The 25,782-nt window shown below is 38.2% G+C and overlaps 1 protein-coding gene across 7 annotated transcripts in view; it reads left to right on the top strand.

The window, feature by feature from the left end:
• RABGAP1L (RAB GTPase activating protein 1 like) overlaps nt 1–25,782 on the top strand; it is a 668,256-nt gene that overhangs the window by 438,026 nt on the left and 204,448 nt on the right. For all 7 annotated transcript variants that reach the window (XM_070498037.1, XM_070498036.1, XM_070498038.1 and 4 more), the window contains one exon: nt 25,512–25,553. In XM_070498037.1, the coding sequence (XP_070354138.1) occupies nt 25,512–25,553 (42 nt within the window). The remainder of the gene's footprint in view (nt 1–25,511; nt 25,554–25,782) is intronic.

Below are 25,782 nucleotides of genomic sequence, written 5' to 3'. Positions count from 1 at the left end.
GTTAGACTTGGAAAGTACTCTACAGAGAGTTAAGCCAATAGCCTTATTTGACAGGAGAGGACTCGTACAAGGAAGGCATGGAAGGTCGTAAGTCTTATGGCTGATCTCAAGCTCAAGCAGGAGTAGACAGGTTAGAATTAGGGCTTAAATTTAACACTCTGAGTATAGTAGGTAGTTCTTCAATAGTATTTTCTACTATTTGAACCTATGCTACAGTATAGTATCTAGTTTTATTATTTATTAAGTTTATGAAGGCCTTGAAGAAAGTTCAGAGGTGGAACAAAAAAAGGATTTAGTTAGTACATATGAGAACAGATGAAAGGAATTAAGAATATTTAACCTTGAAAAGGGTACCTACAAAAGTATCTTCAATGACATAGAAAAACTGCGACCAGGTGTTCTCCATTTCCTTTGAGGACAGAACAAAAGGAGGTAAATTTATCCTGTAGCAAAAGGAACAGCAGTTAGATGTAAGGCAGATCCACACAATGAAGCTGGTAAACAGTGGAACAGGAGGGCTATTTGGCTTCCTGGTTATCTTCCTCAAATTCTCTGGTTATTATCAGTGTCTGTTTCCTGTGATTGGCGTTTGACATCTCAAGGCCTGTGTGGATGCACCTCCAGAGATCCTGTCCAGCTCAGTGATCTCGCAGTCTGTCTAATAGGGACTGTTAGAGGCTAGGCAGTGGCCTACTCGTGGCAAACCTCCTACGTTATCGGTGCAATTAAGCTCTGTTTTATTGAAATAATTTTCTTTTAAAGTCCAACTAGCAATTAAGGAATAAATGTTAAAGACTAAATTAGTCAGCTTCTGTCATTTTACAGAAGCAAAAACTATAAACATCTCTCCTCTCTATCCCTTGTTAAAGTTTATTAATCCTTTGATCTGTTTCTTCTGAAGTACTAGCTGCTTCCATTTCCTAGAGACCTAAGTTTTCCTTTTAAGATTGAGTCTGATATGATCAAACTGATTGGGAGAAAGGAGAGAATTTTTTTCAAGAAGTTATACAAGAAATGTATGTCAGCTTTTATCAAAATATGTAGCAAATTCCTTGGGATCTTAAATAACTGAAATTCCTTATAAAAATTCTGAGAGGTTCACTTTTGAGGACTTTATCATACTAATGTGTTCAGGTATGTAGTGCTTAACTGTGTGTGAGGCGCGGTTCTCAGTTCTTTACACATGTGAACTCATTTAATCCCCGCAACAACCTTGTGAGATAGGCGCTGTTTATGAGGAAACTGAGGCAGAGGATTTAAATAATTGCTCTAAGTCATACAGTTAGGAGGAAGTGAAAGGTCCATTCAGACCTAGGAAGGCTGGCTTCAGAATCCATCTCATAACCCCCCACACCCTACTGTCTTTTATGTCTTTTATGTTGCCCAAGTATCTCCAGAACTGATGATAACATGGATCAAGATCTGGACAGTTGCAAGGGTCAAGGAGAGCCAGCAAACAGTGGAGCACCTGCCTCCCTGTCCAGCTTTAGGCCTCATCTTTGCTCACATACACTTTCCATCTCATCCCTCTTGGATCACGTGCAGTTCCTGAGTGCACCACGCTGCTTCATTTCTCCCTGCCTTTACAGATGCCATGTTGTTGGTTTGCGTTGCTTTCCTCTCAACACTTTAACCTGACCAATTTGTGTTTATTCCTCAAAATCTTATTCAAGCATCCACTGCTTTGTGAAGCCTTTCCCAGTTTACCCAAGGGAGACTAATCTTTCTACCATTGGGCTCCTCTATGCCATGTGCATATCTCTCTTGTTGTACTTTCAATCACTCATTTGACAATTATTTATTTAGGACTATTATGTGCTGAGCACTGTTCTGGATGATCGGGAAATCAGTCAGTCCAAGTTTCTGATCTGATGAAGCTATCTAAGTTGACAAGAACAAAAAAACCCAGGATTTTGAGCAGAGAAAAGATTCACTCTAATGTCTCTTTTAAAGGGGTCACTCTGGCTTCTGTGTGGAGAATAGACTGTGAGGGACCAAGAGGTAGGAGTAGGGAGACCAGAAGGCTATTGCATTAATCCAGGTCAAGAGGTGATGGTGGCTTGGGCTAGGGTGGGAGTCATAGAAATGATAAGAAATAGTTGAATTTCAGATATATTTTACAAGTAGATCCTGCAAGATTTGCTGATGGATTAATTGTGGGTTGTGAGAGAAAGAGAAGATAACTCTAAGGTTTTTTTCCTGAGCAACTAGAAGAATGCAGTTGCTATGTTAAATGAGATGGCAAAGATTGGAGGCAGAGTGGGTTTGAGGGGAAAATGAAGAGTTCAGATGTAGACATGTCTGAGATTTCGTATATGGACATTCAAATAGAGATCTTGAGGTAGCTAGATATGAGTCTGGAGTTCAGAAGAGATAGTGAGGCTAAAGTTGCTGATTTGGCAGTCATGGGTGTATAGTATGTATTTAAAGCCACAGAGCTTAATGGGGTCACCTAGGAAGTACATGTCAATAGAGGAGGATCTAGGACTGAAAGCAGTGTCACTCAACATTGGACGAGAAAATGTGGAGAATCCTGCAAAGGAGACTTTGAAGTAGTGGCCAGCCAGGTAGGAGAATCTTTTCATGCCTTTAGAGCATGTAGTGTTTAAGAGCAGGGCTGTAGTTTATTTATCTTTATATCTGCTAGTACAGACATTGGCCTTTGGTAGTAAATGTTAGTATATTGAAAGAAAATAGCTCCTAGCTGGAACACCAAACATGACTATAGGGATCTTGGGAGATGGTAGTATTCAGAATGTAGGTCCAGTAAAGCTTTCAAAGCCCCAGCCAATTGGATTTGGAAGCAAGACCTCATTTCCAAAGAGGGGACTGGCAACAGTAAAATAAAGTCCTTGTCCTAAAAAAGCTTGGAGAATTGAACAGGTTCTCAGGACAGCAACTTAGACAAAGGTAAGAATTCACAGCCAAAACTCAGGAGGTAAAAACTTGGTCTTAGGAGAAGGTCAAATGTCATTTATTTATAAATGAGGTACAAGATGGGATGAGCTAGACTCAAAGCTATCTTGATGCTCACACTCTTGAATGTTGTGACTGAGGACGTGCACCAAGACCTTTCTTTATACCACGGGTCAAGCACAACTAGAACCCAATCATGGGTTGACATCTGTTCATGCTGATCAGTAAAAGAGAATTATTTGCAGTACAGATCATCCGTGCTTATTTTATTTTTTTAAAGATTGGCACCTGAGAAACATCTGTTACCAATCTTCTTTTTTTCCCCCCTCTTCTTTTTCTTCTCCCCAACACCCCAACTGTACATAGTTGTGTATACTACCTGTGAGTGCCTTTGGTTGTGCTATGTGGGATGCCACCTCATCATGGCCTGATGAGCGGTGCCATTTCCTAGCCCAGGGTCTGAGCTGGCGAAACCCTGGGCTACCAAAGCGGAATGTGCAAATTTAACCCCTCAGCCACAGAGTCAGCCCCCATCTATGCTAATTTTATGTGCTTTAAAATTCTTGCACCTTTTCTGCTAATTCTTTAGATGGCTTTGGATCATGTACGTTTGTTTAGTCTTTATTTAAAAAACAGTGGGAAGAAAGCAAGCTCATTTAATTTGGGAAAGTAGTATCTTGTTCTTTTATAACTCTTCTCATTTTATTTATAAACTTAAAGAATAGCTTGTCCTCCCTTTGATAGAAAGTTTACCAGTTTCCAATCACCTAGATAATAGGATCAACTCAGTTAAATTAATAATTAATTAAGTGCTAATTATATGCCCAGCTCTAAACTGGCTGAGAGGTTATCAAGAGCAGTAACATGGTCCCTGGCCCAAAAGGATTTCCCATCTTGTAGGAGAAATGAATACACATAAACAACTAAGTATCATGAAGTGAATATAGCAATAATCCTAGTAGAAGATATATGGACAGGGAATGATAGGAACATAAACAGACATTAGTAAATCTCCCTTGAAGGGCTTTGGAGTCAGGAGACTCTCAATCAAGGAGTCAATTACCTTGAGCTAAGTTTCTTTCCTGGTCAGTTGGCCACCTGAGGGAGGAAATACGGTCCCTGATGCAAGGCGCATGGGAAATTAAGTCCCAATTAGAGAGATAGGAAGACCTCAGGAAATAATTAAAAGGGCATTTCACTGGTGACTTTCACCCCAGCAACTTCAATGGAATAAGTTGCAGGAGCAGAAGGGAATGGCAGCAAGTAGAACGATGACTGTGGAATAAGGAAATGAAATACAAACTTACTCATTGTATAAGGCCCTCCTCTGTTTGATCTATACTGGTATTTCTAACATTTTCTTCTTTGGCTTCTCTTAACTCTTAAAAAACATGGAAACCAGTGGTTCCAAAAACCAGCTTATCATTAGAATCAGCAGAGTAGGGTAGAGGCTGCTAAAATATACAGTAGATGTTCATTACCGTGCTGGACTTGCTGAATCAGAATCTTCCAGGGTGGGATCCAGGAATTGGTATTTTAACACCCCCCTCACCCTGCTTTGTTATTGTTAACCCATGTCCCCCATTTTATTTAGGAGTCTTACTCACAGAGAGGTTGAGACACTTACTTAAGCTAGTTGGTGGCAGAAATGAAACTGTGATAGAGTTCTTTTAACTAACTCCTGCTCGGAATTTTTGGTTTATTGTATTAATGAATTTCTACAGTGAATTTCCAGATTGTTTAATAGTAGGTTTAATTTACTATATTTAAATGGGAAGGAATTTCCCAGGGCTTCTAAAGCTTTTCCCTATAATTACAGAATTTTAACAGCAACCACTATGTTCCTGTTGCTACAGTGTCCTTTGCTAATTAGGTCTCTTTCGCTCTCACTTTTAACTTGGTCTTTTTTTTTTTTTTTTTTTTGGTCATTTAGTAGATCTCAGATCAAATCAGCTGAATTAATTCTTTCATCTTTTCTCTAGTGGGGACATCTCCTCCTCACTATGACAGGCAGATCTGTGATTTCCAATATAATTTCTTGATGTGAGGCCAGGGTTTCTTGGAAAAGAACTTTCGGTATGAGTGATTTAATTATCTACCTCCTGTAGATAGATACCTTTCTCTTGGTCAGCTCCCAATAAAGGAACAAGCTCTCCCATCCATTTTACAGCTTAACATAATTGTGAGTGGGCCAAATTATATCCTAGAGCAATCAAATGACTAAATACACTTGATAGTATCTGAAGTCCTGGGTATTTTGTTCTATGATAGCTAATTACTAACAGAAAATGCTTTACTACATAATTATAATAGTATTTAGTTGAAAATATACTGGAAGCTCATTAACTTTTCACTTTCTGAAAAACTGGATGATTATTATGCCTCACTCATCAGAGGTTGCAGATTTTACATATCCCTGATGTGTGAATGGATACATGGAAATAGGAAAAGTGTACTCTAAATTGCTGTGATTGCTCTGCAAAAATGCCTGAGTAGAAACATTATAAAGCTATAAAAAATAGGATCTTTGCCAACTTTCAGCTGTTTTTAATATTCAAAGAAAATCAGTTGCTCACTAGAATATTTTGTTGCATTTAAGAGTTTGTCATTTCTGTTTCATAAACATTTTTAGTTTAAGGATTAAATTTTCAGATTACAGTAAAAGTTATCACTATTTTCAAATGCATGTGTGTTGTCTCTTCTAGTAAGAAATGTGGTTTCTGGTCAAGCAAGTAATATGTATTTATGTTAAAATTTGAGGACGCATTTGTAATTGATGAGCAAGTATTGCTTCTCAATGGAATTTTTAAAGGAAATAATATTGATAGCTTGTTTTCTCTGAAATCTCTTCTATGACCAGTTTCATAAAATTTGCTAACTTGAGATTTGTTGCTTAGCTTTTGTTATATGCTGTTCTTTTTTTTATGCTGTTCTTTTCTCATCATTAATCTGCCAAATTTTACCACTTTCTAATCTTTCCATTTGCGTATTAAGCTTAATTCATTTCATTGTATTTTCTGTAGATTTTTAAATAACCAATTGTATAGTTTTCTGTTAAAATAGGGAATACCACCTGTATACAAATATGTAAACATACACATACAGACATAACTCACTGAAGACTTTTGTGAAATTTCACACAAGTAGCCTATTTTCAACAACTTTCAAAGTGACCAGTCTATTTTTTTTCTGCTGGCAAATGATTTGCTGGGGTATATAGACTACCCTGCAGTGTATCCTAACTTTCATGTTTTTATTAATCATTTTACTTGATATGCACCGTATGTATTCATTTTGAATGCATAAAATATAATTTACCTTGATATTTTAAGTATTTGGTGAGATTTTTTGCATAATTCAGATAAAATCTGTTAAACTGACTTACTATGGGAAACATCAACTATCTTTGCTTAGTGGCTTATTACCTACCTGAATAAACTTGAGAGGACTATTCGTTAGAGAATTAAATATGTTCCATCTTTTTCCCTGTAATGTTAATAGGTTCCAGAGAGATTACTTAACATCTTTATTTGTCTGACAGCAATTTCTAAAAAGCTATACTGAGCACGATATCATCTTATTTTTTCAAGATATATTAGTTGCTTCTACTGTTATCATCATTCTTTTCAGCTAGAGTACAACCTCTTAATTAATTACTGCTACAGTACAATTCACGTTATCTTTAGTGACTTTTAATTTTGATGTTTGACTTTAAGAACTTTGTACAAGTGACATTTGGAAACATTTTAAATATTATAAAATAGCTATCAGCCGACTTTTAAGTTAAAGAATTTTAAGATGTGCTTGTTAGAGGCATTGTGTGGTGATTCCCACACCTGACTGCATATTATAATCACCTGGCCCCACCGAGGCCAATTAACTTAGACTTTGGGATGTTATTAAAGCTTCTAGGTGATTCTAACGTGCAGTTGGCGTGAGAACTTTAGGTAATGCTCAGTTCTCAATCTGGATTCGTGGTAGAGACTCCTGGGAGGTTCTTAAAAATACGAGTGGCTAGGCTCTACCCCTGAGAAATTTTTATTTGTTTGATCTGAGGTTGAACTCCTGCATCAGTGTATTATAAAAGCACCCCAGGTGATTCTAAGAAATAACCAGGGTTTAGGATCACTTATCTAATGGAAGAACAACTGGATTAGAATCAGTAAACTTGTCATTCCAGTCCTAATTCTGGGAATTCAGATAAAGCACCCAGCATATTTGATCTTCCTTTGTGAAATGGAGATATTAATAGCAGTTTATACACCTGACAGGTATGTTACAGTCAAATGAAACCATGTACTCAGAAGTTCTTTGCATTTACGTGCTATACAGATGGTAGCAGTTAAGGTTTACGACGTACAGTAGTCCCCCTTAGACACGGTTTCGCTGTCCAAAATTTCAACCCGTGGTCAACTGGGGCTGGTATTAAATGGAAAATTCCAGAAATAAACAATTCATAAGTTTTAAATTGTGGGCCATTCTGAGTAACATGATGAAATCTCCCACTGTCCTGTTCCTGCTCGTTCCTGCACCAGATGTGAATCATCCTTTTGTCCAGCGTTTCCACACTGTCTATGCTACCCTCCCATTAGTCACTTAGTAGCTGTCTAGGTTATCAGATTCACTGTTGCGATACTGCAGTGCTCAAGTAATGCTTATTTTACTTAATGGCCCCAAAGCACAAGAGTGGTGGTGCTGGCAATTCAGATATGCCAGAGAGAATCCATAAAGTTCTTCCTTTAAGTGAAAAGGAAACTTAATAAGGAAAGATTTAATAAGGACTTAATAGGGAAGGAAAAAAATCGTATGCTGAGGTTGCTAAGATCTATGGTATTTTGTTATAATTGTTCTATTTTATTATTAGTTATTATAATTTTTTTACTGTGCCTAATTTATAAATTAAACTTTATAAATATAGGTATGCATGTATAGGAAAAAAACCCCATACATATAGGGTTTTCTGTACCATCCACCGGGGGTCTGGGAACACATCCCCCTCTGGATAAGGGGGGCTACTGTAATGGCGACTGTAAAGTAGTGTGTTTAGATTGATACTAAAGCCTATGTAGTTTTTGGCAGAAAGATGCTGATCTGTCTCTGAGGCAGAAAGAAACCGGCTCCTTGGCTATCCCCAGGGTAAATCATCCTGATTCTTAAAAGTTTGCACTGCATTTTTATTCAGACTAGGCTGCTAGTGGCTTTCAGTGGCAGGGCGCAGGAGGTGGAGAAAAAGATGGAGCTGCCCCATCTGGCAATTAAAAAAAAGTGTGAGTTCCTAAATTGTAAAATCCTTCTTGTACCTTCACAGTGATACGGTGGCCAACACTGGAGCTATTTGCCTGATGTAACTTTTCCGACTCTTTTTCAGTGCTTTCCTCCTATATCGTTTCTATGTCTGCTATCACTTGTGTCTAAGCTTCACTAACATTTACCCATATACCGAATGAGGACGGGAGAAAGAGAAAGGGTCATCAAAGATGAATGTACTCATTAATGGTTTCCCAGCATGACAGGAGTCTTGAAGGGGTACAATTTACTATCCAGAGCATTTCCTGGTGTGTTAATCTAGGTGCAACCTTTCACTGGATTCATCACCAAGCAAAATTATATACAATTTCTTGAGGCTTTTGAATCCTCTCAACTGTATATGTCATAGCAAGTTCTTGAGCCTTTTTTTTGGCATAATTCTGCTTAAGAGTACTTAAAATATCAACTCCTGCTTATCTCTGAAGATGGTGATTAATGTGTGATTGGTTTAGTTTTTCTGAGCAAATCAGCCACTGCGTTATACCCTAGTTTTCAGATTTGGGAAGAAGTGGTGAACCTCTGGGACAGAAGAAGATGAGAGATAACACGTCTGGATTTTATTGGTTACTGTCCAGGAGCTCACTTTTCATATTTAAGAAGGAATTGAGTGTAACATGTCTATCTTTCCAAATAGCTTGAAAAGGAGGCTCAACAACCAAAAAAAATATGAAGTTAAAATCAGGAAATTATAGGAAGAAATTAGTTTGAGGAACATTTCATGATTTTTAATTCTTATTAAAGTTGTGTTCCTTTGACAACCCTATTTATTTCATCCATTCATTCAACTAATACTGAGCGCCTACTCTGTTCCTGGTAGTGTTCTAGTGTTCTGAGTGATGGAAATATACCAGTAAAGATACAGGCAGAGTTCTGCCCTCATGTAACTTACAGGGAATGGAGACAGGTGAATGAATAGTTACACAGCAGTGGGATGAGTGTTGTGATATGGAGAGTGCAGGGTGCTTTTAAAGAGCATGAATGAGGGGTACCTAACCCAGCCATGGAAAGCCAAGAAAGCCTCCCTAGATGAATTAGCCTCTAGTCTCAGATCAGAGAAAGAGAGGAGTAGCTAAGTGAAGAGGGAAAGATGTTCCAGGTAGAGAAAACACCATGTAGAAAGGTCTAGAGGTTCAGGGCATGGTCTAATATGGGGTTTTCCTTCAGAAGAATCTGTTTATTTCCCCACAGCTATGAGGTCACTAAGAAGAATGGGGTTTGTGGGGAGTGGGTACCACTGATGAAATTCCTACATGCAGCATGGAGAAAAGTGCTATTCCATCTTGCTGTGGAGTGGTGTCAAATTGTTTAGCAGATGGCACATGACATGGTAGCAACCAGCTAAGAGAGTTATGAAGGAGGACCTTACAATTTATCAGTAGTTCTAAATCTTCTGGTTAGGATTCCCTGGATTAGCATTGTAAAGGAAAAACCTCAGTTTTTCCCTCCTGTTGTAGGGAAAAACCTTAGTTCATTCTGTCTCCTATGTATTTCTTCCCTCTGTGTCTCTTCTACTCTCATACTGCTACCACACTCACAGAACACTTCTGACACTCCTGGTCACCAAATGTGTGGAGGTTTTTCCCAACACTAAGCAATTCTCTGGAACACCAGCTGCATGTCCTACAATTTAAGTCAATTCTAACCCTGTCTACCTGGAGATAGTGTCAGATCCCACAGGTTAAGGGCTCAGTCCCACAAGACTGCTCCCACCCCACTTCAGATGTCAATCACAAGTAGTAGGTCCCCAGGTTACCCACAAGTTCTGTCTGTTTTGACTACAAATCAGAAGTTCCCATGATCCCCTCCTCAGGATTGATTAATTTGTCAGAGCAGCTCACAGAACTCAGGGAAACACTTACATTTACTGCTTTGTTAAAGGATATAATAAAAGATACAGATGAAAAGCCCGATGAAGAGATACATAAGGCGAGGTCTAGGAGGGTCCCAAGCGGAGGAGCTTTGTCCCTGTGGAGGTGCAGTGCGTCATCCTCCTGGTGTGGATGTGTTCGCCAACCTGGAAGCTCTCCGAACCCAGTACTACAGTGTTGGGGTTTTTATGGAGGCTTTATCATGTAGGCATGATCGATCATTAACTCTTTTTTCAGCCCTTCTCCCTCAAGAGAATTGGGGTGGGGGTAGAGGGTGGACGAGGCTAAAAATTTCAAGCTTCCAATCATGGCTTGGTCTTTCTGGTGACCAGGAGCCCACCCAGAGTTGCCTCATTAGAACAAGAGACCCTTCTATCACCTAGGAAATTACAAGGGTTTCAAGAGCCCTATGTCAGGAACCAAGGTCAAACATCAAATATTAGAACAAGAGATGTTCCTAGTTTTCTTATCACTTAGGAAATTACAAGAGTTTCAGGAGCTCTGTGCCAGAAGCCAGGGGCAGAGACCAATATATATTTTTTATTATCTCAAAAGCATATATTTAATGCTTCTCAAGTTGATAGATTAAAATTTACACCTTATAATGATAAATTGATACACACATATTTCTTAGCTAATGGTCTTCTGGAGCCATGTTTAATCTGAAGAATCAAGCATTAAAATATCTTCATTGTTAACTCATCTAACTTTTAAAACGTTCTTATTTTGACTTTAAATTAATACCTTCAAATTTGTGGAAAATGTATAATATGCCATAGTCATCTCGAACACTATCTCTAGAGACAGACTGCCTACTTTTGAATCCCAGCTTTAACCATTTGTGTGTGATCTTGGACAAGTTAATGAACCTTCAGCAGTGTGCTTTAGTTTCTACATCTCACAAGTAAATTGAATGATACATGTAGTTCTAAAAATAATTATTGGCATATGTTAAGTGCTCAATAAATGTTAGTAGCTAATATCATCATCTTCGTCTTCATCATCATCATCATCATCTCTAGTTTTATTTCATCAGTTGGAATTGAGTCAAGTTCCAGCTTTCCAAAGAATACTTCAGACTGCTCTTACTCAAGTTATTTCTGCACACCTGATTGCCTATTGCATTTTTCTGCAGGGGAGTTGTCCCTATAGCATAACTTCATAGAGTGTACCAAATAGTGCTCTGTTCTCTAACCTTTGCATGTGACTTGCCTCCCCAATTATACTGATTTAAAAAATAGATATATTTCTTTTAAATCATCAGAATACCTCCATCCCATGTTGAATACATAGTTGGTGCTCTGTAAATATTTATTCATTTTAGAGTAATTTGTTGTAAGATTTTTAAAGGTCATTTTTATTTTTTAAAAAGGGATAGGTACAAGAACTCTAACAGCAGAGCTCTTGTACCTTCTGGCTTCTGGGTGAATTGGGTCAGTGGAAACTCGAGCAGGAGATGGGAAGAAGGAGAGGATCAAGATCAGCTGTTAGTTAGGAGTTGGTGGAAGTCCTTTGTCATAATGAAGGGCATCAGAACTGCCCTTCCCCCGCCCCCGCAGTCTGGGACTGATAACTGTAGCTGGAAGGTGATATAACTCAAGGCTCACCATGACTTAAGGGAGTTTGAGAACAACAGAAGGGTGATTGCCAAAGGACATCTTTCTGGGAGCTATAAAGTGCTTTACAGGTCACACCTCTCCTTTCTTACCCAGAGGTGGTGTATTATCTGTTTATATTTTTCTCTCTTATCCTAGCCTGGGAGTCCCTTGGTGTAGGGATAACTTATCCTTCCTTGTAAATGTGCAGATGCTTGTATGTACTAAGCAGTCTTCAGAATGCTTGGCACACAGATTTGATGAATGCTTGTCAAAACGTCTAATTTGATCTATTTCTCTTATTTTACCTGCCTGGTTTCTGAAAGGTTTATTTAATTCAGATGCCACTAGCCTCTAAGAATTCTTCCCAGAGTCACTCATAATTAAGGACTCAGACTTTGTAGATATATCTCTATTCAGTACTTCATTTATAAAAACAAATGCAAGTCAAGCAAAGATTTAAAAGAATTACCCACAACTAGCCAGGTGCATTCGTATGTTAAATTTATTTCTCCTCTCCCCTTCAATCATGAACTGTCTTTGTTCACCACTCTACTTATTAAAAAACTAACAAATGAATCTATAGTAAAACTGGAAAATATATAGTGAAACTAGGGGAAAGGGAAAGTGGGGATCATCCCAGTTTTGTTATATTTTATATTATACTAGTGAATTAGTAGTAGACATAAGGGAGGACTTAGCTGTGAGGCTTTTAAAACATCAAGACGGATGAATTTGGATGCAGGCTGCTGTGAAGGGCCCTGAAATCTTTTTAAGCTGCTGCTTGGTTTTCAGTGATGCAATCCTGACCTCTAGTGGGCATCCAGAAACAAAAATCAAAACCCAGAGCATCTCATCATTTTACTGGTTACTCCCTAAACCTCCGCTATTTAGTCATCCTTAAAGATTGAACATTTGAAGAGATTACAACATGAGGAGCAGAATAAAGTAAAATACCTTTTGGCTAACATGTTACAATATTCTTGCCATAGGACCTATGTCTGAGAGCAGCCAGGATTTACTTCTTTATATTTGCATACTAATTATCTGTTATTTTCTTCTTTCTGTGGAAAAATGCATTACTTTGCAGATCACAGAAGTAAGAAACTTATCAAAGAGAAGCCAAAGTGAAGAGTGTTCTGGGTACCTGATGTGTATAACAAGCTACACCAAACTTGAGAGGCTTTAAAACAAAGATTTTGTAGTGAGACATATTAATATTATGTGGCCTCCTGATCTGGTGCACTGACACAACATTGCTTCTGAGGTATTTGTGCCAAGAATACGTAATCTAATTTAATCATAAGGAAACATCAAACAAATGAAGTTGAGGGACATTCTACAAAATAACTGGCCAATACTCTTCAAAAGTGTCAAGTTCATGAAAGACAAAGACTGAAAACTGTCCCAGATGAAAGAAGACTAAGGAGACATGACAACTAAAGTCAGTGTATGATCCAGGATTAGATTCTGGACAGGAAAAGGACATTAGTGGGACATTTGACAAAATTTTAATACTATTTTCTGGGTTTGGGTAGTTGTACTGTGGCTATGTAAGATGTTCACATTTGATGAAGCTGCGTGAAGAGTGTGCAGAAACTCTTGGTACTATTTTTGCAAATTTTTTCTAAATCTGAAATTATTTCAAAATGTTTTTAAAAATTAAAACCAGCCATTTATTTTGTTCACAATTTCATAAGTCAGGAATTCGGAGGGGATTCAGCTGTGTGGTTCATCTCTGATCCAAACAGCATCAGCTGGGGCATCTGAGGCTGGAGGATTCACTCTTAAGATGACTTCCTCACTCACATATCTGGCACCTGAGGGACCTTTGGCCTCTCTTTCTTATGGATGGCATCTCGTCCTGCAGGCTCTTTCCTTTTTGTTTGGCTTCTCAGAGCATGAGGGTCTAAGTGTAATTGCACTTCTTACTTGGTGTCTGGCTTCTAAGAGGGAGTGCTCCAAGGGATGGGACATGGAAGCTATCAGTCTCTTAAGAGCCAGACCTGAAATATTGGCATAGTTTCACTTCTACTATTTTCTCTTGGTCAAAGTAGTAGCATAGGCTTCCCAGATTCAGGAGGAAAGGGCAGAGACCTCACCTCTCAGTGGGAGAAGTGTCAAAAAATTACAACCATCTTAATTCATTACAGATATCTAACCAAAATCTCCCTGAATTTGCAGTAGATACGGAATTAGTGAAAAATGCATGGTTGGTGTTTTTTTTTTCTGACAGAAATAAGTTCTAATCCTGGCTTTATCATTTACTAACAGTGTGTATGTCTCTGAGCCTCAGTTTCCTCATCTCTAAAATGGTGGCAGTAACACATATGCCATAGAGTTGTTGACAGGATTAAGTGAAAATATATGTATATATATAAAATACTGGGTATGGTAGGCAACCTAATAATAATTGCCAGCATTTATCAAATACTTAGCAAGTGCTCAGTTCATTTGCTATGTTTTTTTATGTGCCATCTCGTTTAGTCATTATCCATTCCTGGGGTGATCTGTCCCATGCTGGATGGGTCAGAAAAGGCTGCATCCATTTCCTCCTGCTTCAGCTGTATTTGTGGGTCTGCTCCATTTCCCTTGTCCACTTCTGCTTTGATAATTTCTCACTGCCATGTTGTTAGGATTTCCATTTCCACATACTGTTTATTTCTCTCTTATTTTGATCCCTAAGGCCCCAGGTGCTGATGCACGTTGACACTTTTTGACACTGCCTTTTCAGCATTTGTTCTCAGTGCTGTCAGTGTAGCTTCTGACAGCTTCTCATACAATCTGTCAGCTCCCTCTGAGCCCACGACTGCCAGCTCGTCAGAGCCAAAATGTTCACTGTCTTTGTTTCAGTGAGTTCTTTGCTGTCAGCCTTTATGCAGGATTGTGGGCGCTGAATTGTTGACCTACCCAGGAACATGATGATCTGCACTTGGGAGCAATTATTTAATTTGGGGCAATTACTCGTAGGTGTTCTGTAAAGCGGAGATTTTTCCAGGCTGTGACTGAATTTTGAAACAGCAGCTTCCTAATCAGTTAAGGAACCACTTCATTCATGCAAGGCTGATCTCAATCTGTTGTCACTGGAGGAAAGTGGTGACCCTTTCTTTCCACAGCAAGCTGAGTTCCTATTGTTTTACATCCTGTAAGCAGTCAGCTATATTTTGTGAGTGTTTTCAGTATGGAGACAAATAATAAAATTTGGTTTTGGTAGAAGTCACCTATTTGTTATCTTTCTACTCTCTGCTCTTAAAATTTGCTTGCCTTTAAATGGAAAGAATCACTTTAATCTTTTAGGATTTAGATGACACAATAAATAATACCCAACTAAAGGATTTATTCATTCATTCACTTAGTCATTGAGCCATCTTCTCTAACTTAGTAGGAAAGAGTATGACTTCTAGAGTTACACTGCTCTGGTTAAAATCCACTTGCTAGCACGTAACCTTGAGAAATTTACTTTGACTTCTCTACGTCTTAATTTCCTGGGTTTAAAATGGAATTTAGAGTTGTTGTGGGATTAAATAAGGACACGTTTTCAATGTAATTAATTCAGATCTTGGCACATAGAAAATATTCAGTGGATTTTGTCTCTTTATTATCTTGCACTTGAAGTTAGACCTTATACTATAAATAATAAGTAGCCGTAACAACATGTTTACTTGTTACTTTTACTCTTAATAATTCTCCAAATGTTTTAACCCTTTGAGTCCTATCAGGAACCCTTATTTACCCCTTAGTAACAAATAAATTGCTACAGATTACATAGTCCTGAAAAAGGGAGGCATGTTGAAAATGTATAACACTTTTTTCTTTTAAAAATGTATTTCAAAAAATAAACTTCAGTTCAATTAGACAGGTTGGATCATGTAAGAGTAGGTGGACAATGAAGTAACAATGGGGAATTCAGTTCATGGTGGCTTAGAAGAGTGAAGGGTGGTTCACATATAGTTCACTTCATTGTTGGCTAGGAGGCTGAGGACTGGAGCTTGCATTGACATTATCATCATATAACCAACCTATTTGTAATGCCCCACTTTTAGACTGACGAAATGCTGCCCTGTGGAAGGTTCCTGTAATTTAATGATATGTTTAATTCTGTTCCTAAATGAGAGTGTCTTACTTAAAAGAAAAAAATAAATATTTAACTAAGGTTGCCTTCCATTACTCTCCTCTTAGGAAATCAGGATACATTTTGCAGTGAAATAAACTTGCTATTCTACTGAATTTTTTTTCCTGATTTCCAGCAATTCAGAGGTCTGAAAGTATCTTTTTTTTTAAAGATTTTATATTTTCCTTTTTCTCCCCAAAGCCCCCCAGTACATAGTTGTGTATTTTTAGTTTTGGGTCCTTCTAGTTGTGGCATGTGGGACGCCGCCTCAGCATAGCTTGATGAGTGGTGCCATGTCTGCGCCCAGGATCCCAACCGGTGAAACCCTGGGCCGCCAAAGCAGAGTGCACGAACTTAACCACTCGGCCATGGGGCAAGCCCCTGAAAGTATCTTTGTTTGTAAAGTCTGGTCACACTATTATACCTTACTTTAAGTCTTGTGAAGTCTTTACTTTTCTTTCTTTCTTTCTTTCTTTTTTTTGAGGAAGATTAGTCCTGAGCTAACTACTGCCAATCATCCTCTTTTTGCCGAGGAAGACTGGCCCTGAGTTAACATCCATGCCCATCTTCCTCCACTTTATGCATGGGACGCCTACCACAGCATGGCTTTTGCCAAGTAGTGTCGTGTCCACACCCAGGATCCAAAGCAGGGAACCCTGGGCCACGGAGAAGCAGAATGTGCGAACTTAACCACTATGCCACCAGGCCAGCCCATCTTTACTTTTCTTGATTTTTATGAATAATGTCTAGAGAGTCATATAAACAGATGCAGTAACACCTTATTATTCTGAACTTGTTTAAAGAGTTTACATGTATAAATTTTTCTGGTAACTGAAAGTTACCTCTTTAGCTTTTGAAACTCAAAGAAAAATCTACTTCTTATTTAAAACGTATTCTATCCTCCCTTCTTTTTTTTTATTTTTAAAAATTTTTTATTTTTTATTGAGTTAATGATAGGTTACAATCTTGTGAAATCTCAGTTGTAAATTATTGTCTGTCAGTCGTGTTGTAGGTGCACCCCTTCACCCTTTGTGCCCACCCCCCACCCCACCTTTCCCCTGGTAGCCACTAATCTGTTCTCTTTGTCTACATTTTTAAATGAATTTAAATGAATGGAGCCATACAGAGGTTGTCCTTCTCTATCTGGCTTATTTCACTTAGCATAATTCCCTCAAGGTTGATCCATGTTGTTGCAAATGGGACGATTTTGTTCTTTTTTATGGCTGAGTAGTATTCCATTGTATATATATACCACATCTTCTTTATCCAATCACCTGTTGATAGGCAATTAGGTTGCTTCCACATCTTGGTTATTGTAAATAATGCTGCAATGAACATTGGGGTGCATGGGACTTTTAGAATTGCTGATTTCAAGCTCTTTGGATAGATACCCAGTAGTGGGATAGCTGGATCGTATGGTAGTTCTATTTTTAATTTTTTGATGAATCTCCATACTGTTTTCCATAGTGGCTGCACCAGTTTACATTCCCACCAGCAGTGTATGAGGGTTCCTTTTTCTCCACAACCTCTGCAACATTTGTTACTATTTGTTTTAGTTATTTTTGTCATTCTAATGGGTGTAAGGTGATATCTTAGTGTAGTTTTGATGTGCATTTCCCTGATGATCAGCGATGATGAACATCTTTTCATGTGCCTATTGGCCATCCGTATATCTTCTTTGGAGAAATGTCTGTTCATGTCTCCTGCCCATTTTTTGATCGGGTTGTTTGATTTTTTGTTGTTGAGTTGTGTGAGTTCTTTATATATTATGGATATTAAGCCTTTGTCGGATGTATGACTTGCAAACATTTTTTCCCACTTAGTGGGTTGTTTTTTTGTTTCAATCCTGTTTTCCCTTGCCTTGAAGAAGCTCTTTAGTCTGATGAAGTCCCGTTTGTTTATTCTTTCTGTTGTTTCCCTTGTCTGAGAAGACATGGTGTCCAAAAAGATCCTTTTAGTACTGATGTCAAAGAGTGTACTGCCTACATTTTCTTCTAGAAGCCTTATGACTTCATGTCTCAGCTTTAGGTCTTTGATCCATTTTGAGTTTATTTTGGTGAGTGGTGAAAAAGAATGGTCAATTTTCTTTCTTTTACATGTGGCTTTCCAGTTTTCCCAGCACCATTTCTTGAAAACACTTTCTTTTCTCCATTGTATGCCCTCAGCTCCTTTGTTGAAGATTAGCTGTCCATAGATGTGTGGTTTTATTTCTGGGCTTTCAATTCTGTTCCATTGATCTGTGCACCTGTTTTTGTACCAGTACCATGCTGTTTTGATCACTGTAGCTTTGTAGTATGTTTTGAAGTCAGGGATTGTGATGCCTCCAGCTGTGTTCTCTTTTCTCAGGATTGCTTTAGAAATTCGGGGTCTTTTGTTGCCCCATATGAATTTTAGGATTCTTTGTTCTATTTCTTTAAAGAATGTTATTGGGATTCTGATTGGGGTGGCGTTGAATCTGTAGATTGCTTTAGGTAGAATGGACATTTTAACTATGTTTATTCTTCCAATCCATGTACATGGAATGTCTTTCCATCTCTTTATGTCATCATCCATTTCTTTCAGAAAAGTCTTGTAATTTTCATTGTATAGGTCTTTCACTTCCTTAGTTAAATTCACTCCGAGGTATTTTATTCTTTTTGTTGCAATTGTGCATGGTATTGTGTTCTTGAGTTCTTTTTCTGTTAGTTCGTTATTAGAGTATAGAAATGCTACTGATTTATGTAAATTGATTTTACACCCTGCAACTTTGCTGTAGTTGTTGATTACTTCTGAAAGTTTTCCAATGGATTCTTTGCGGTTTTCTATATATAAGATCATGTCGTCTGCAAACAGCAAGAGTTTCACTTCTTCCCTCCCTATTTGGATTCCTTTTATTCCTTTTTCTTGCCTGATTGCTCTGGCCAGGACCTCCAGTACTATGTTAAATAAGAGTGGTGATAGAGGGCATCCTTGTCTCGTTCCTGTTTTCAGGGGGATGGCACTCAGTTTTTGCCCATTGAGTATGATGTTGGCTGTGGGTTTGTCATATACGGCCTTTATTATGTTGTGGTAGTTCCCTTCTATGCCCATTTCGTTCAGAGATTTTATCATAATCAGCTGTTGGATCTTGTCAAATGCTTTCTCTGCATCTATTGAGATGATCATGTGGTTTTTATTCCTCAGTTTGTTGATGTGGTGTATCATGTTGATTGATTTGTGGATGTTGAACCATCCCTGTGTCCCTGGTATGAATCCCACTTGATCATGTTGTATGATGTTTTTTGATGAATTGCTGAATTCCGGTTGCCAAAATTTTGTTGAGAATTTTTGCGTTTATGTTCCTCAGTGATATTGGCCTGTAGTTCTCCTTTTTTGTGCTGTCCTTGTCAGGCTTTGGTATCAGCGTGATGTTGGCCTCATAGAATGTGTTAGGAAGTATTCCATCCTCCCTAATTTTTTGGAATAGCTTGAAAAGGATAGGTATTAAATCCTCTCTGAAACTTTGGTAGAATTCCCCAGGAAAGCCATCTGGTCCTGGGGTTTTATTCTTTGGGATGCTTTTGATTGCTGTTTCAATCTCTTTCCTTGTGATTGGTCTGTTCAAATTGTCTGCTTCTTCTTGATTCAGCTTTGGGAGGCTGTGGGAGTCTAAGAATTTATCCATTTCCTCTGGGTTATCCATTTTGTTGGCGTATAGTTTTTCGTAGTATTCTCTTATAATCCATTGTATTTCTGCAGAGTCTGTTGTTATTTCTCCTCTTTCATTTCTGATTTTGTTTATTTGAGCTTTCTCCCTTTTTTCCTTTGTAAGTCTGGCTAGGGGGTTGTCAATTTTATTTATCTTCTCAAAGAACCAGCTCTTTGTTTCATGGATCCTTTCTACTGCCTTTTTTGTTTCAATAGCATTTATTTCTGCTCTGATTTTTATTATTTCTCTCCTTCTGCTGACTTTGGGCTTTGTTTGTTCTTCTTTCTCTAATTCAGTTAGGTGTTTATTATTTCTTAGTTGGGATTTTTCTTGTTTGTTAAGATGTGCCTGTGTTGCAGTGAATTTTCCTCTTAATACAGCTTTTGTTGTATCCCATATGAGTTGGTATGGCATGTTATCATTTTCCTTTGTCTCCAGGTATTTTTTACTTTCTTCTTTAATTTCTTCAATTATCCATTGCTTGTTCAATAGCATATTGTTTAGTCTCCACATCTTTGTGCCTTTCTCAGCTTTTTTCTTGTAGTTAATTTCTAGCTTTATAGCATTATGACTGGAGAAGATGCTTGTTAGTATTTCAATTTTTTTAAATTTGTAGAGGCTTGCCTTGTTTCCCAACATATGGTCTATCCTTGAGAATGTTCCATGCATGCTTGAGAAGAATGTGTATTCTACTGTTTTTGGATCGAGTGTTCTATATATGTCTGTTAAGTCCAGCTGTTTCAGCTTTTCATTTAGCTCCACTGTTTCTTTGTTGATTTTCTGTCTGGATAATCTGTCCAATGATGTGAGTGGGGTGTTGAGGTCCCCTACTGTTATTGTGTTATTTTTGATATCTTCTTTTAGGTTTGTTAATAGTTGCTTTATGAACTTTGGTGCTCCTGTGTTGGATGCATAGATATTTATAAGCATTATTTCTTCTTGATGAAGTCCCCCTTTGATCATTATATGTTGGCCCTCTGTGTCTCTCTTTACCTGCCTTATCTTGAAGTCTGCTTTGTCTGATATAAGTATTGCAACACCTGCTTTCTTTTGTTTGCTATTAGCTCGGAGTATTGTCTTCCACCCCTTCACTCTGAGCCTGTGTTTGTCCTTGGAGCTGAGGTGTGTTTCCTGGAGGCAACAAATTGTTGGATCTTGTTCTTTAATCCATTTTGCCACTCTGTGTCTTTTCATTGGAGAGTTCCATCCATTTACATTGAGGGTGAGTATTGATGCATGAGGGCTTAATGCTTTCATTTTGTTGCTCATTTTCCTGTTTTCCTGTGTTTCCTTTGTTTCTCGTCCTGTGTGTTTTAGCCTACCCATTGACTTCTGCAATTTCTTATGCTGGGTTTCTTAGATTTTTCCTTATTTATGTTTTGTGTCTCTGTTCTGTTTTTTAGTTTAGTGGCTACCCTGAAGTTTGTATTCAGAATCTCATGTATAACATAGTCTATTTTCTGGTGGTGTCTTACTTCCTTAGCCTAGACTGATTCAGTCCCTTTCCTCCTCCCCTCCTAAATTATTATTTTCATCTCTTATTCCAACTTGTGTTATGAGTTTGTGGTTAGAGTGATAAGATTGTCTTTGCTTTGGTGATTTCCTTCCCTTTATCCTAATGCTATAGTTGAATATTTGCTGTCCTATTCTGATTCTATCTATCTGTCTCCCTACTCTGTGTTTTGTGACCCCTTTCTCCCTTTTTTTTCTTTTTTCAGGTATGAGAGCCTTCTTGAGGATTTCTTGTAGTGGAGGTCTTGTGGCTACAAAGTCCCTTAGCTTTTGTTTGTCTGGAAAAGATTTAATTTCTGCCTCATATCTGAAGGATTTTTTTGCTGGATAGAGTATTCTTGGCTGAAGATTTTTATCCTTTAAAGTTTTGAATATGTCTTTCCATTCTCTCCTAGCTTGTAAGGTTTCTGTAGAGAAATACTCTGAATGTCTGATAGGGGTTCCCTTGTAGGTTATTTTCTTCTGCCTTGCTGCCCTGAGTATACTTTCTTTGTCATTCATTTTTACCATTTTTACTACTATATGCCTTTCAGTAGGTCTTTTTACATTGACAAATCTAGGAGATCTGAAAGCTTCCTCCACACACATTTCTGTCTCAATCCCTAGATTTGGGAAGTTCTCTTCTATTATTTCTTTGAGCACACTTTCTGCTTCATTTTCCTTTTCCACGCCCTCAGGAATTCTGATTATTCTTAAGTTGCATTTTCTCATTGAGTCAGCTATTTCTAAGAGATTTTCTTCATTTTTTTAAAATTCTTAGTTCTCTTTCTTCCTCTCTCTCGAGCCATTCAGCCTGTCTATCTTTGATTATGCTAATTTTCTCCTCTATGGTGTCTACACGGGCATTCAGGGAATCTGTATTCTGTTTTCTCTGATCCATTGTATTTTTCATCTCTAATATTTCTGATTGATTCTTCTTTATAGTTTCAATCTCTTTTGTGATGTAACTCCAAAACTCGTTGACTTGTTTCTCTATATTTCCCTTTACCTCATTGAGTATTTTGATGATAGCTATTCTGAACTCATTTTCACTTAGTTTACCTATTTCCAAGTCCTCAGGACATACTTCTGTGTTTTTATTCCTTTCGTCTTGTACTGGAGCTTTTATAAATTGCTGGGTGGTAGAGGAGCGGTTTTTACATATTATTATTCGGTTGCAGTTACAGCCTGTTGCCATTAGATGGGGGTCGAGAGCCATGCGCTCTGAGCCCTCCACCTTCATTCTCCATGGCTGCGCTCAGCGTGGGTTGGAGGAGGAGGGGCACTTCCTCTTGTGCGCAGACCTGGATTCTGATCAGCTCTCGCTCTCTGGTTTCCTGGGGCCTTGGCTTAATGGCGTCCCCCACGCGAAAGCTTTCCCCCATTAGAGGGTTTCCGCTGCACGAGTCTGTGAGAGTCCTGGATGATCCTGTGGACGCGCAGCCCCTCCCCCGCTCCTTCCCTCACCTGCGGCAGCGATCCCAGTCTCTAGAAGAGGGAGTGAAGTTCTCTCTTACCCCGTTCCAGCTCCTCCGAGGGCAGCTCCAGCCTCTCCGCCCTCCATCCTTTAGCTGCTGTGGGTCTCTAATGATTTCTGTTATTAGGAATTTTTTTTAAGGTTGGAAAGCAGTTGCTCTTTTTGGTTGTAATTTGGAGGGGAGAGAGTCCTGGGTGAGCTCATGCTGCCATATTGCTGACGTCACTTGTCTATTCTCCCTTCTTAAGCACATTTTGAACATGATGTAAGCCTTCATTAACACTGCTGGATTATTATCATGAACTAATATTAACTGTTGAAGGCTTATTAACTCCACTAAATGGGTCCAGACAGCTATACATTTCATGGGTTTTTTTAAGTGTATATCGTATTTCTGTTAGACCTACTATTTTAATTCTGACATCTCTGTTGACTATCTGTCCCTAACTCCATCTAGCATACACCTTGTCTTTTAGTTTGATACTTCTGATATCTACAAACTATAAAGCCATATCACCAAACTAATTTGAATTGTATATGAAATAAAAAATTTGAATAAATTTTTCTTTTGGTGTTAGAGCCATTTTGGCTGTTTAGTGGTCTTAAATTTTTTTTTTAATTTCTAAGTTCTCATTTGTGTTTTTCATAGCTGAGTTGTCCAGTAGTTTCACTTTGAGAGAACTGAAAACAAGAGTTTCTTACTGTAATTTGATGGTGCTTTTGTAAATTGGCCTAGTTGGGTCCATAGGGAAAAGAATAAATTCCAGAGGGGCCACCCAGTGGTGCAGAGGTTAAGTGCACACGTTCCACTTTGGCGGCCTGGGGTTCGCCAGTTCAGATCCTGGGTGCAGACGTGGCATTGCTTGCCACACCATGCTGTGGCAGGGGTCCCACATATAAAGTAGAGGAAGGTGGGCACGGATGTTAGCTCAGGGCCAGCCTTCCTCAGCAAATAGAGGAGGATTGGCAGCAGTTAGCCCAGGGCTAATCTTCCTCAAAAAGAAAAAAAGAAGAAATCCCAGAAAATCTGGGATAGCTAGTATTATAGTTCACTCAGTCAGTCATCAAATAAGCACTTACTATGTATATTACACCAGCACTGTGCAGTGAAAATGCCATTAAATTAGACATTAGGAGGCTTCAGGGATGACTCTAGCCTACTACTAAATACATAAATAACCTTAGGCAAGTAAAAATCATATTCTGAAAAACTGAGAATCATAATACAGGTTGTTATGAGAATCAATGAGGTTTTGCTATTCCAGGAAAGCAGGGAGGTGAGGGGAATGTTTGGCAGAGGGTTTGAGAATATGAGAGAGGTTGAACATGACGTGGAGGGAGTTTCCAGAGTACGCTGAAGGGATTTGGGAGCGAGAGGAGCCATGGGAGCCTGGCTTAGGAGAAAGGACAAGAGCATTATGAGGATTAGAGAACTAGAGACAAGAGGGGCTTTCATTTTGAGCCCTGACTAGAAAAACAAGATCAGAGACTTGGTGGATTAGTCCTGATGGCAAGATTGATAAGCACTCAGATTGTGAGAACTCACTGCTGCCTAGCCGTTGTGACTTGGGGATGGAGGGAGTGAGGAGCAGGGAAGCAAGTCTTTTTTCTTTCGGTCTGCAAGTTTTGGCAGCAGTGGGCAGCAGCTAAGAGATGAGGACCCAAGTTTAGATTAGGAAAGCAAATTTTGCTTAATTATAACCCAAGTTTTTAAATATACGATAGTCCTCTTTTTTCTAATCAGTAAATAGTGATCAGAACTAGTATAGGATCATTGCTTGGTGTGATGATGAGCTTTTTCAATTTGTTTTTGTCTCCTGGACTGATTATACTTACTTCCTACTGCTTTGGGTTTCTTAATTAACTGAGTAAACCCCAAATCTCTAACCAAATGTTTTGTGTTTAGCCTTCATCCCTTTCACCATTACATATTTTTGGTGGCTGAATATGAAAGATTACATTAGCAAATTATAACAGTAGTGTGCTCTAAGTTCCTAGTCCTAATTCTCGCTGCTGATTTTGGAGACAGAAAGTGCTTGGTTTATTAGGAGTTCTTTGCATAATACATCTGATACAGCTTCATATCCAAAAGGCAGATAGATATTTGTGACCAAGAAGAAGAGGGCACATCAAATAGACCCTGGACTTATGGAAGATGTCAACTCATACTTGAAAGATCTCTATTCTCATGTATGATGACTTGCATGGCAAGGAAACCGCATATTCCATGGCAACTTTGTTTCTGATTGTGTCATCTTGAGCATTTAAGATTCCCTGTCTCTTGAATTTAATATCTCAACATCTCTTCTGTCATTGGGCTGAACTCAGCGTTCAAAATTCAGCTCCAGCATGGCTTCTTAACAAGCTATTTAATTTATTTATTCCTAAAGAAATATTCCTCCTGTTTTTAGGGAAGAAAAAGGAAAAAGAAGACTACCAGAGAGCTCCTAATTACCACCTAATTATATTGTTGTATACAACTACTTGAATACAAATACTACTTGAGATCTAGCACTAAAATAAAAATCAAAATAAGAATAAAATAAATAAAATAAAAATAAGAATTAAAAAAAAAGAAGAGCAGTAGTGGAAATGCAGTGTGATGCTTACAACTCCCCTCATGCGATCCGTCCCAGTTATCAGCAACACTAGTTGTGGTTTATTTTGTTTTGTTTTGTTGGCCAGAAGCAGTTTAACCACATCACCCAGATGTGCAGACTAAGAATTTCAGTTAATAATCTTAGACTTCTACATCGCTGCTATCTTGATCAAGTAACTTGACTTTTGCAAGGCTTAGTTAGACCTATGCAAATAATCAAGAAATGGATTGAAGGAAAATAACTTATTGTAAAAACAGTAATTTTATGTGAACATTGATTAAATAGCACCAAAAGTTTACAGTAAGCCTCTCAGAGGAAGAAAATACCTTTTTAAAAATTTCATGATTTTATTATTATTGTATGTGAAGATGAAAACAATTAGGAATTTTATTAAAGATGTATGGAAATCTTTGGAAAATACTCAGTAAAACAGTGATACATGTGGCAGTATTGATTTTGACTCTCTTTTTCTGTTTCAGGGTTTGAACATAATCTTTCATGTAGCCTTGGCTCTCCTAAAGGTAAGTCTATTTTTAGCTTTAAGTTACCAAACTATCTTACCTCTCTGCCCTTGGAATTGGGCATGAGTCCGTTTCTAGCCTTTGACTCATTCTAGACTCTTGAACACAAAAAAAAGACTTCTCTGACGAACTCTGATCCTCTTCCTTCTTCCCATCCTTTTTTGTTGTTTTTTAGAGGATGTTTCTTTATTTTTCTTACAATACATTTGATCTTGCTATCATAGCACTC

Source organism: Equus asinus, chromosome 25, assembly GCF_041296235.1.
Source record: "Equus asinus isolate D_3611 breed Donkey chromosome 25, EquAss-T2T_v2, whole genome shotgun sequence".
Lineage (NCBI taxonomy): Eukaryota > Metazoa > Chordata > Mammalia > Perissodactyla > Equidae > Equus > Equus asinus.
This window is presented reverse-complemented; position numbering and strand designations above follow the sequence as displayed.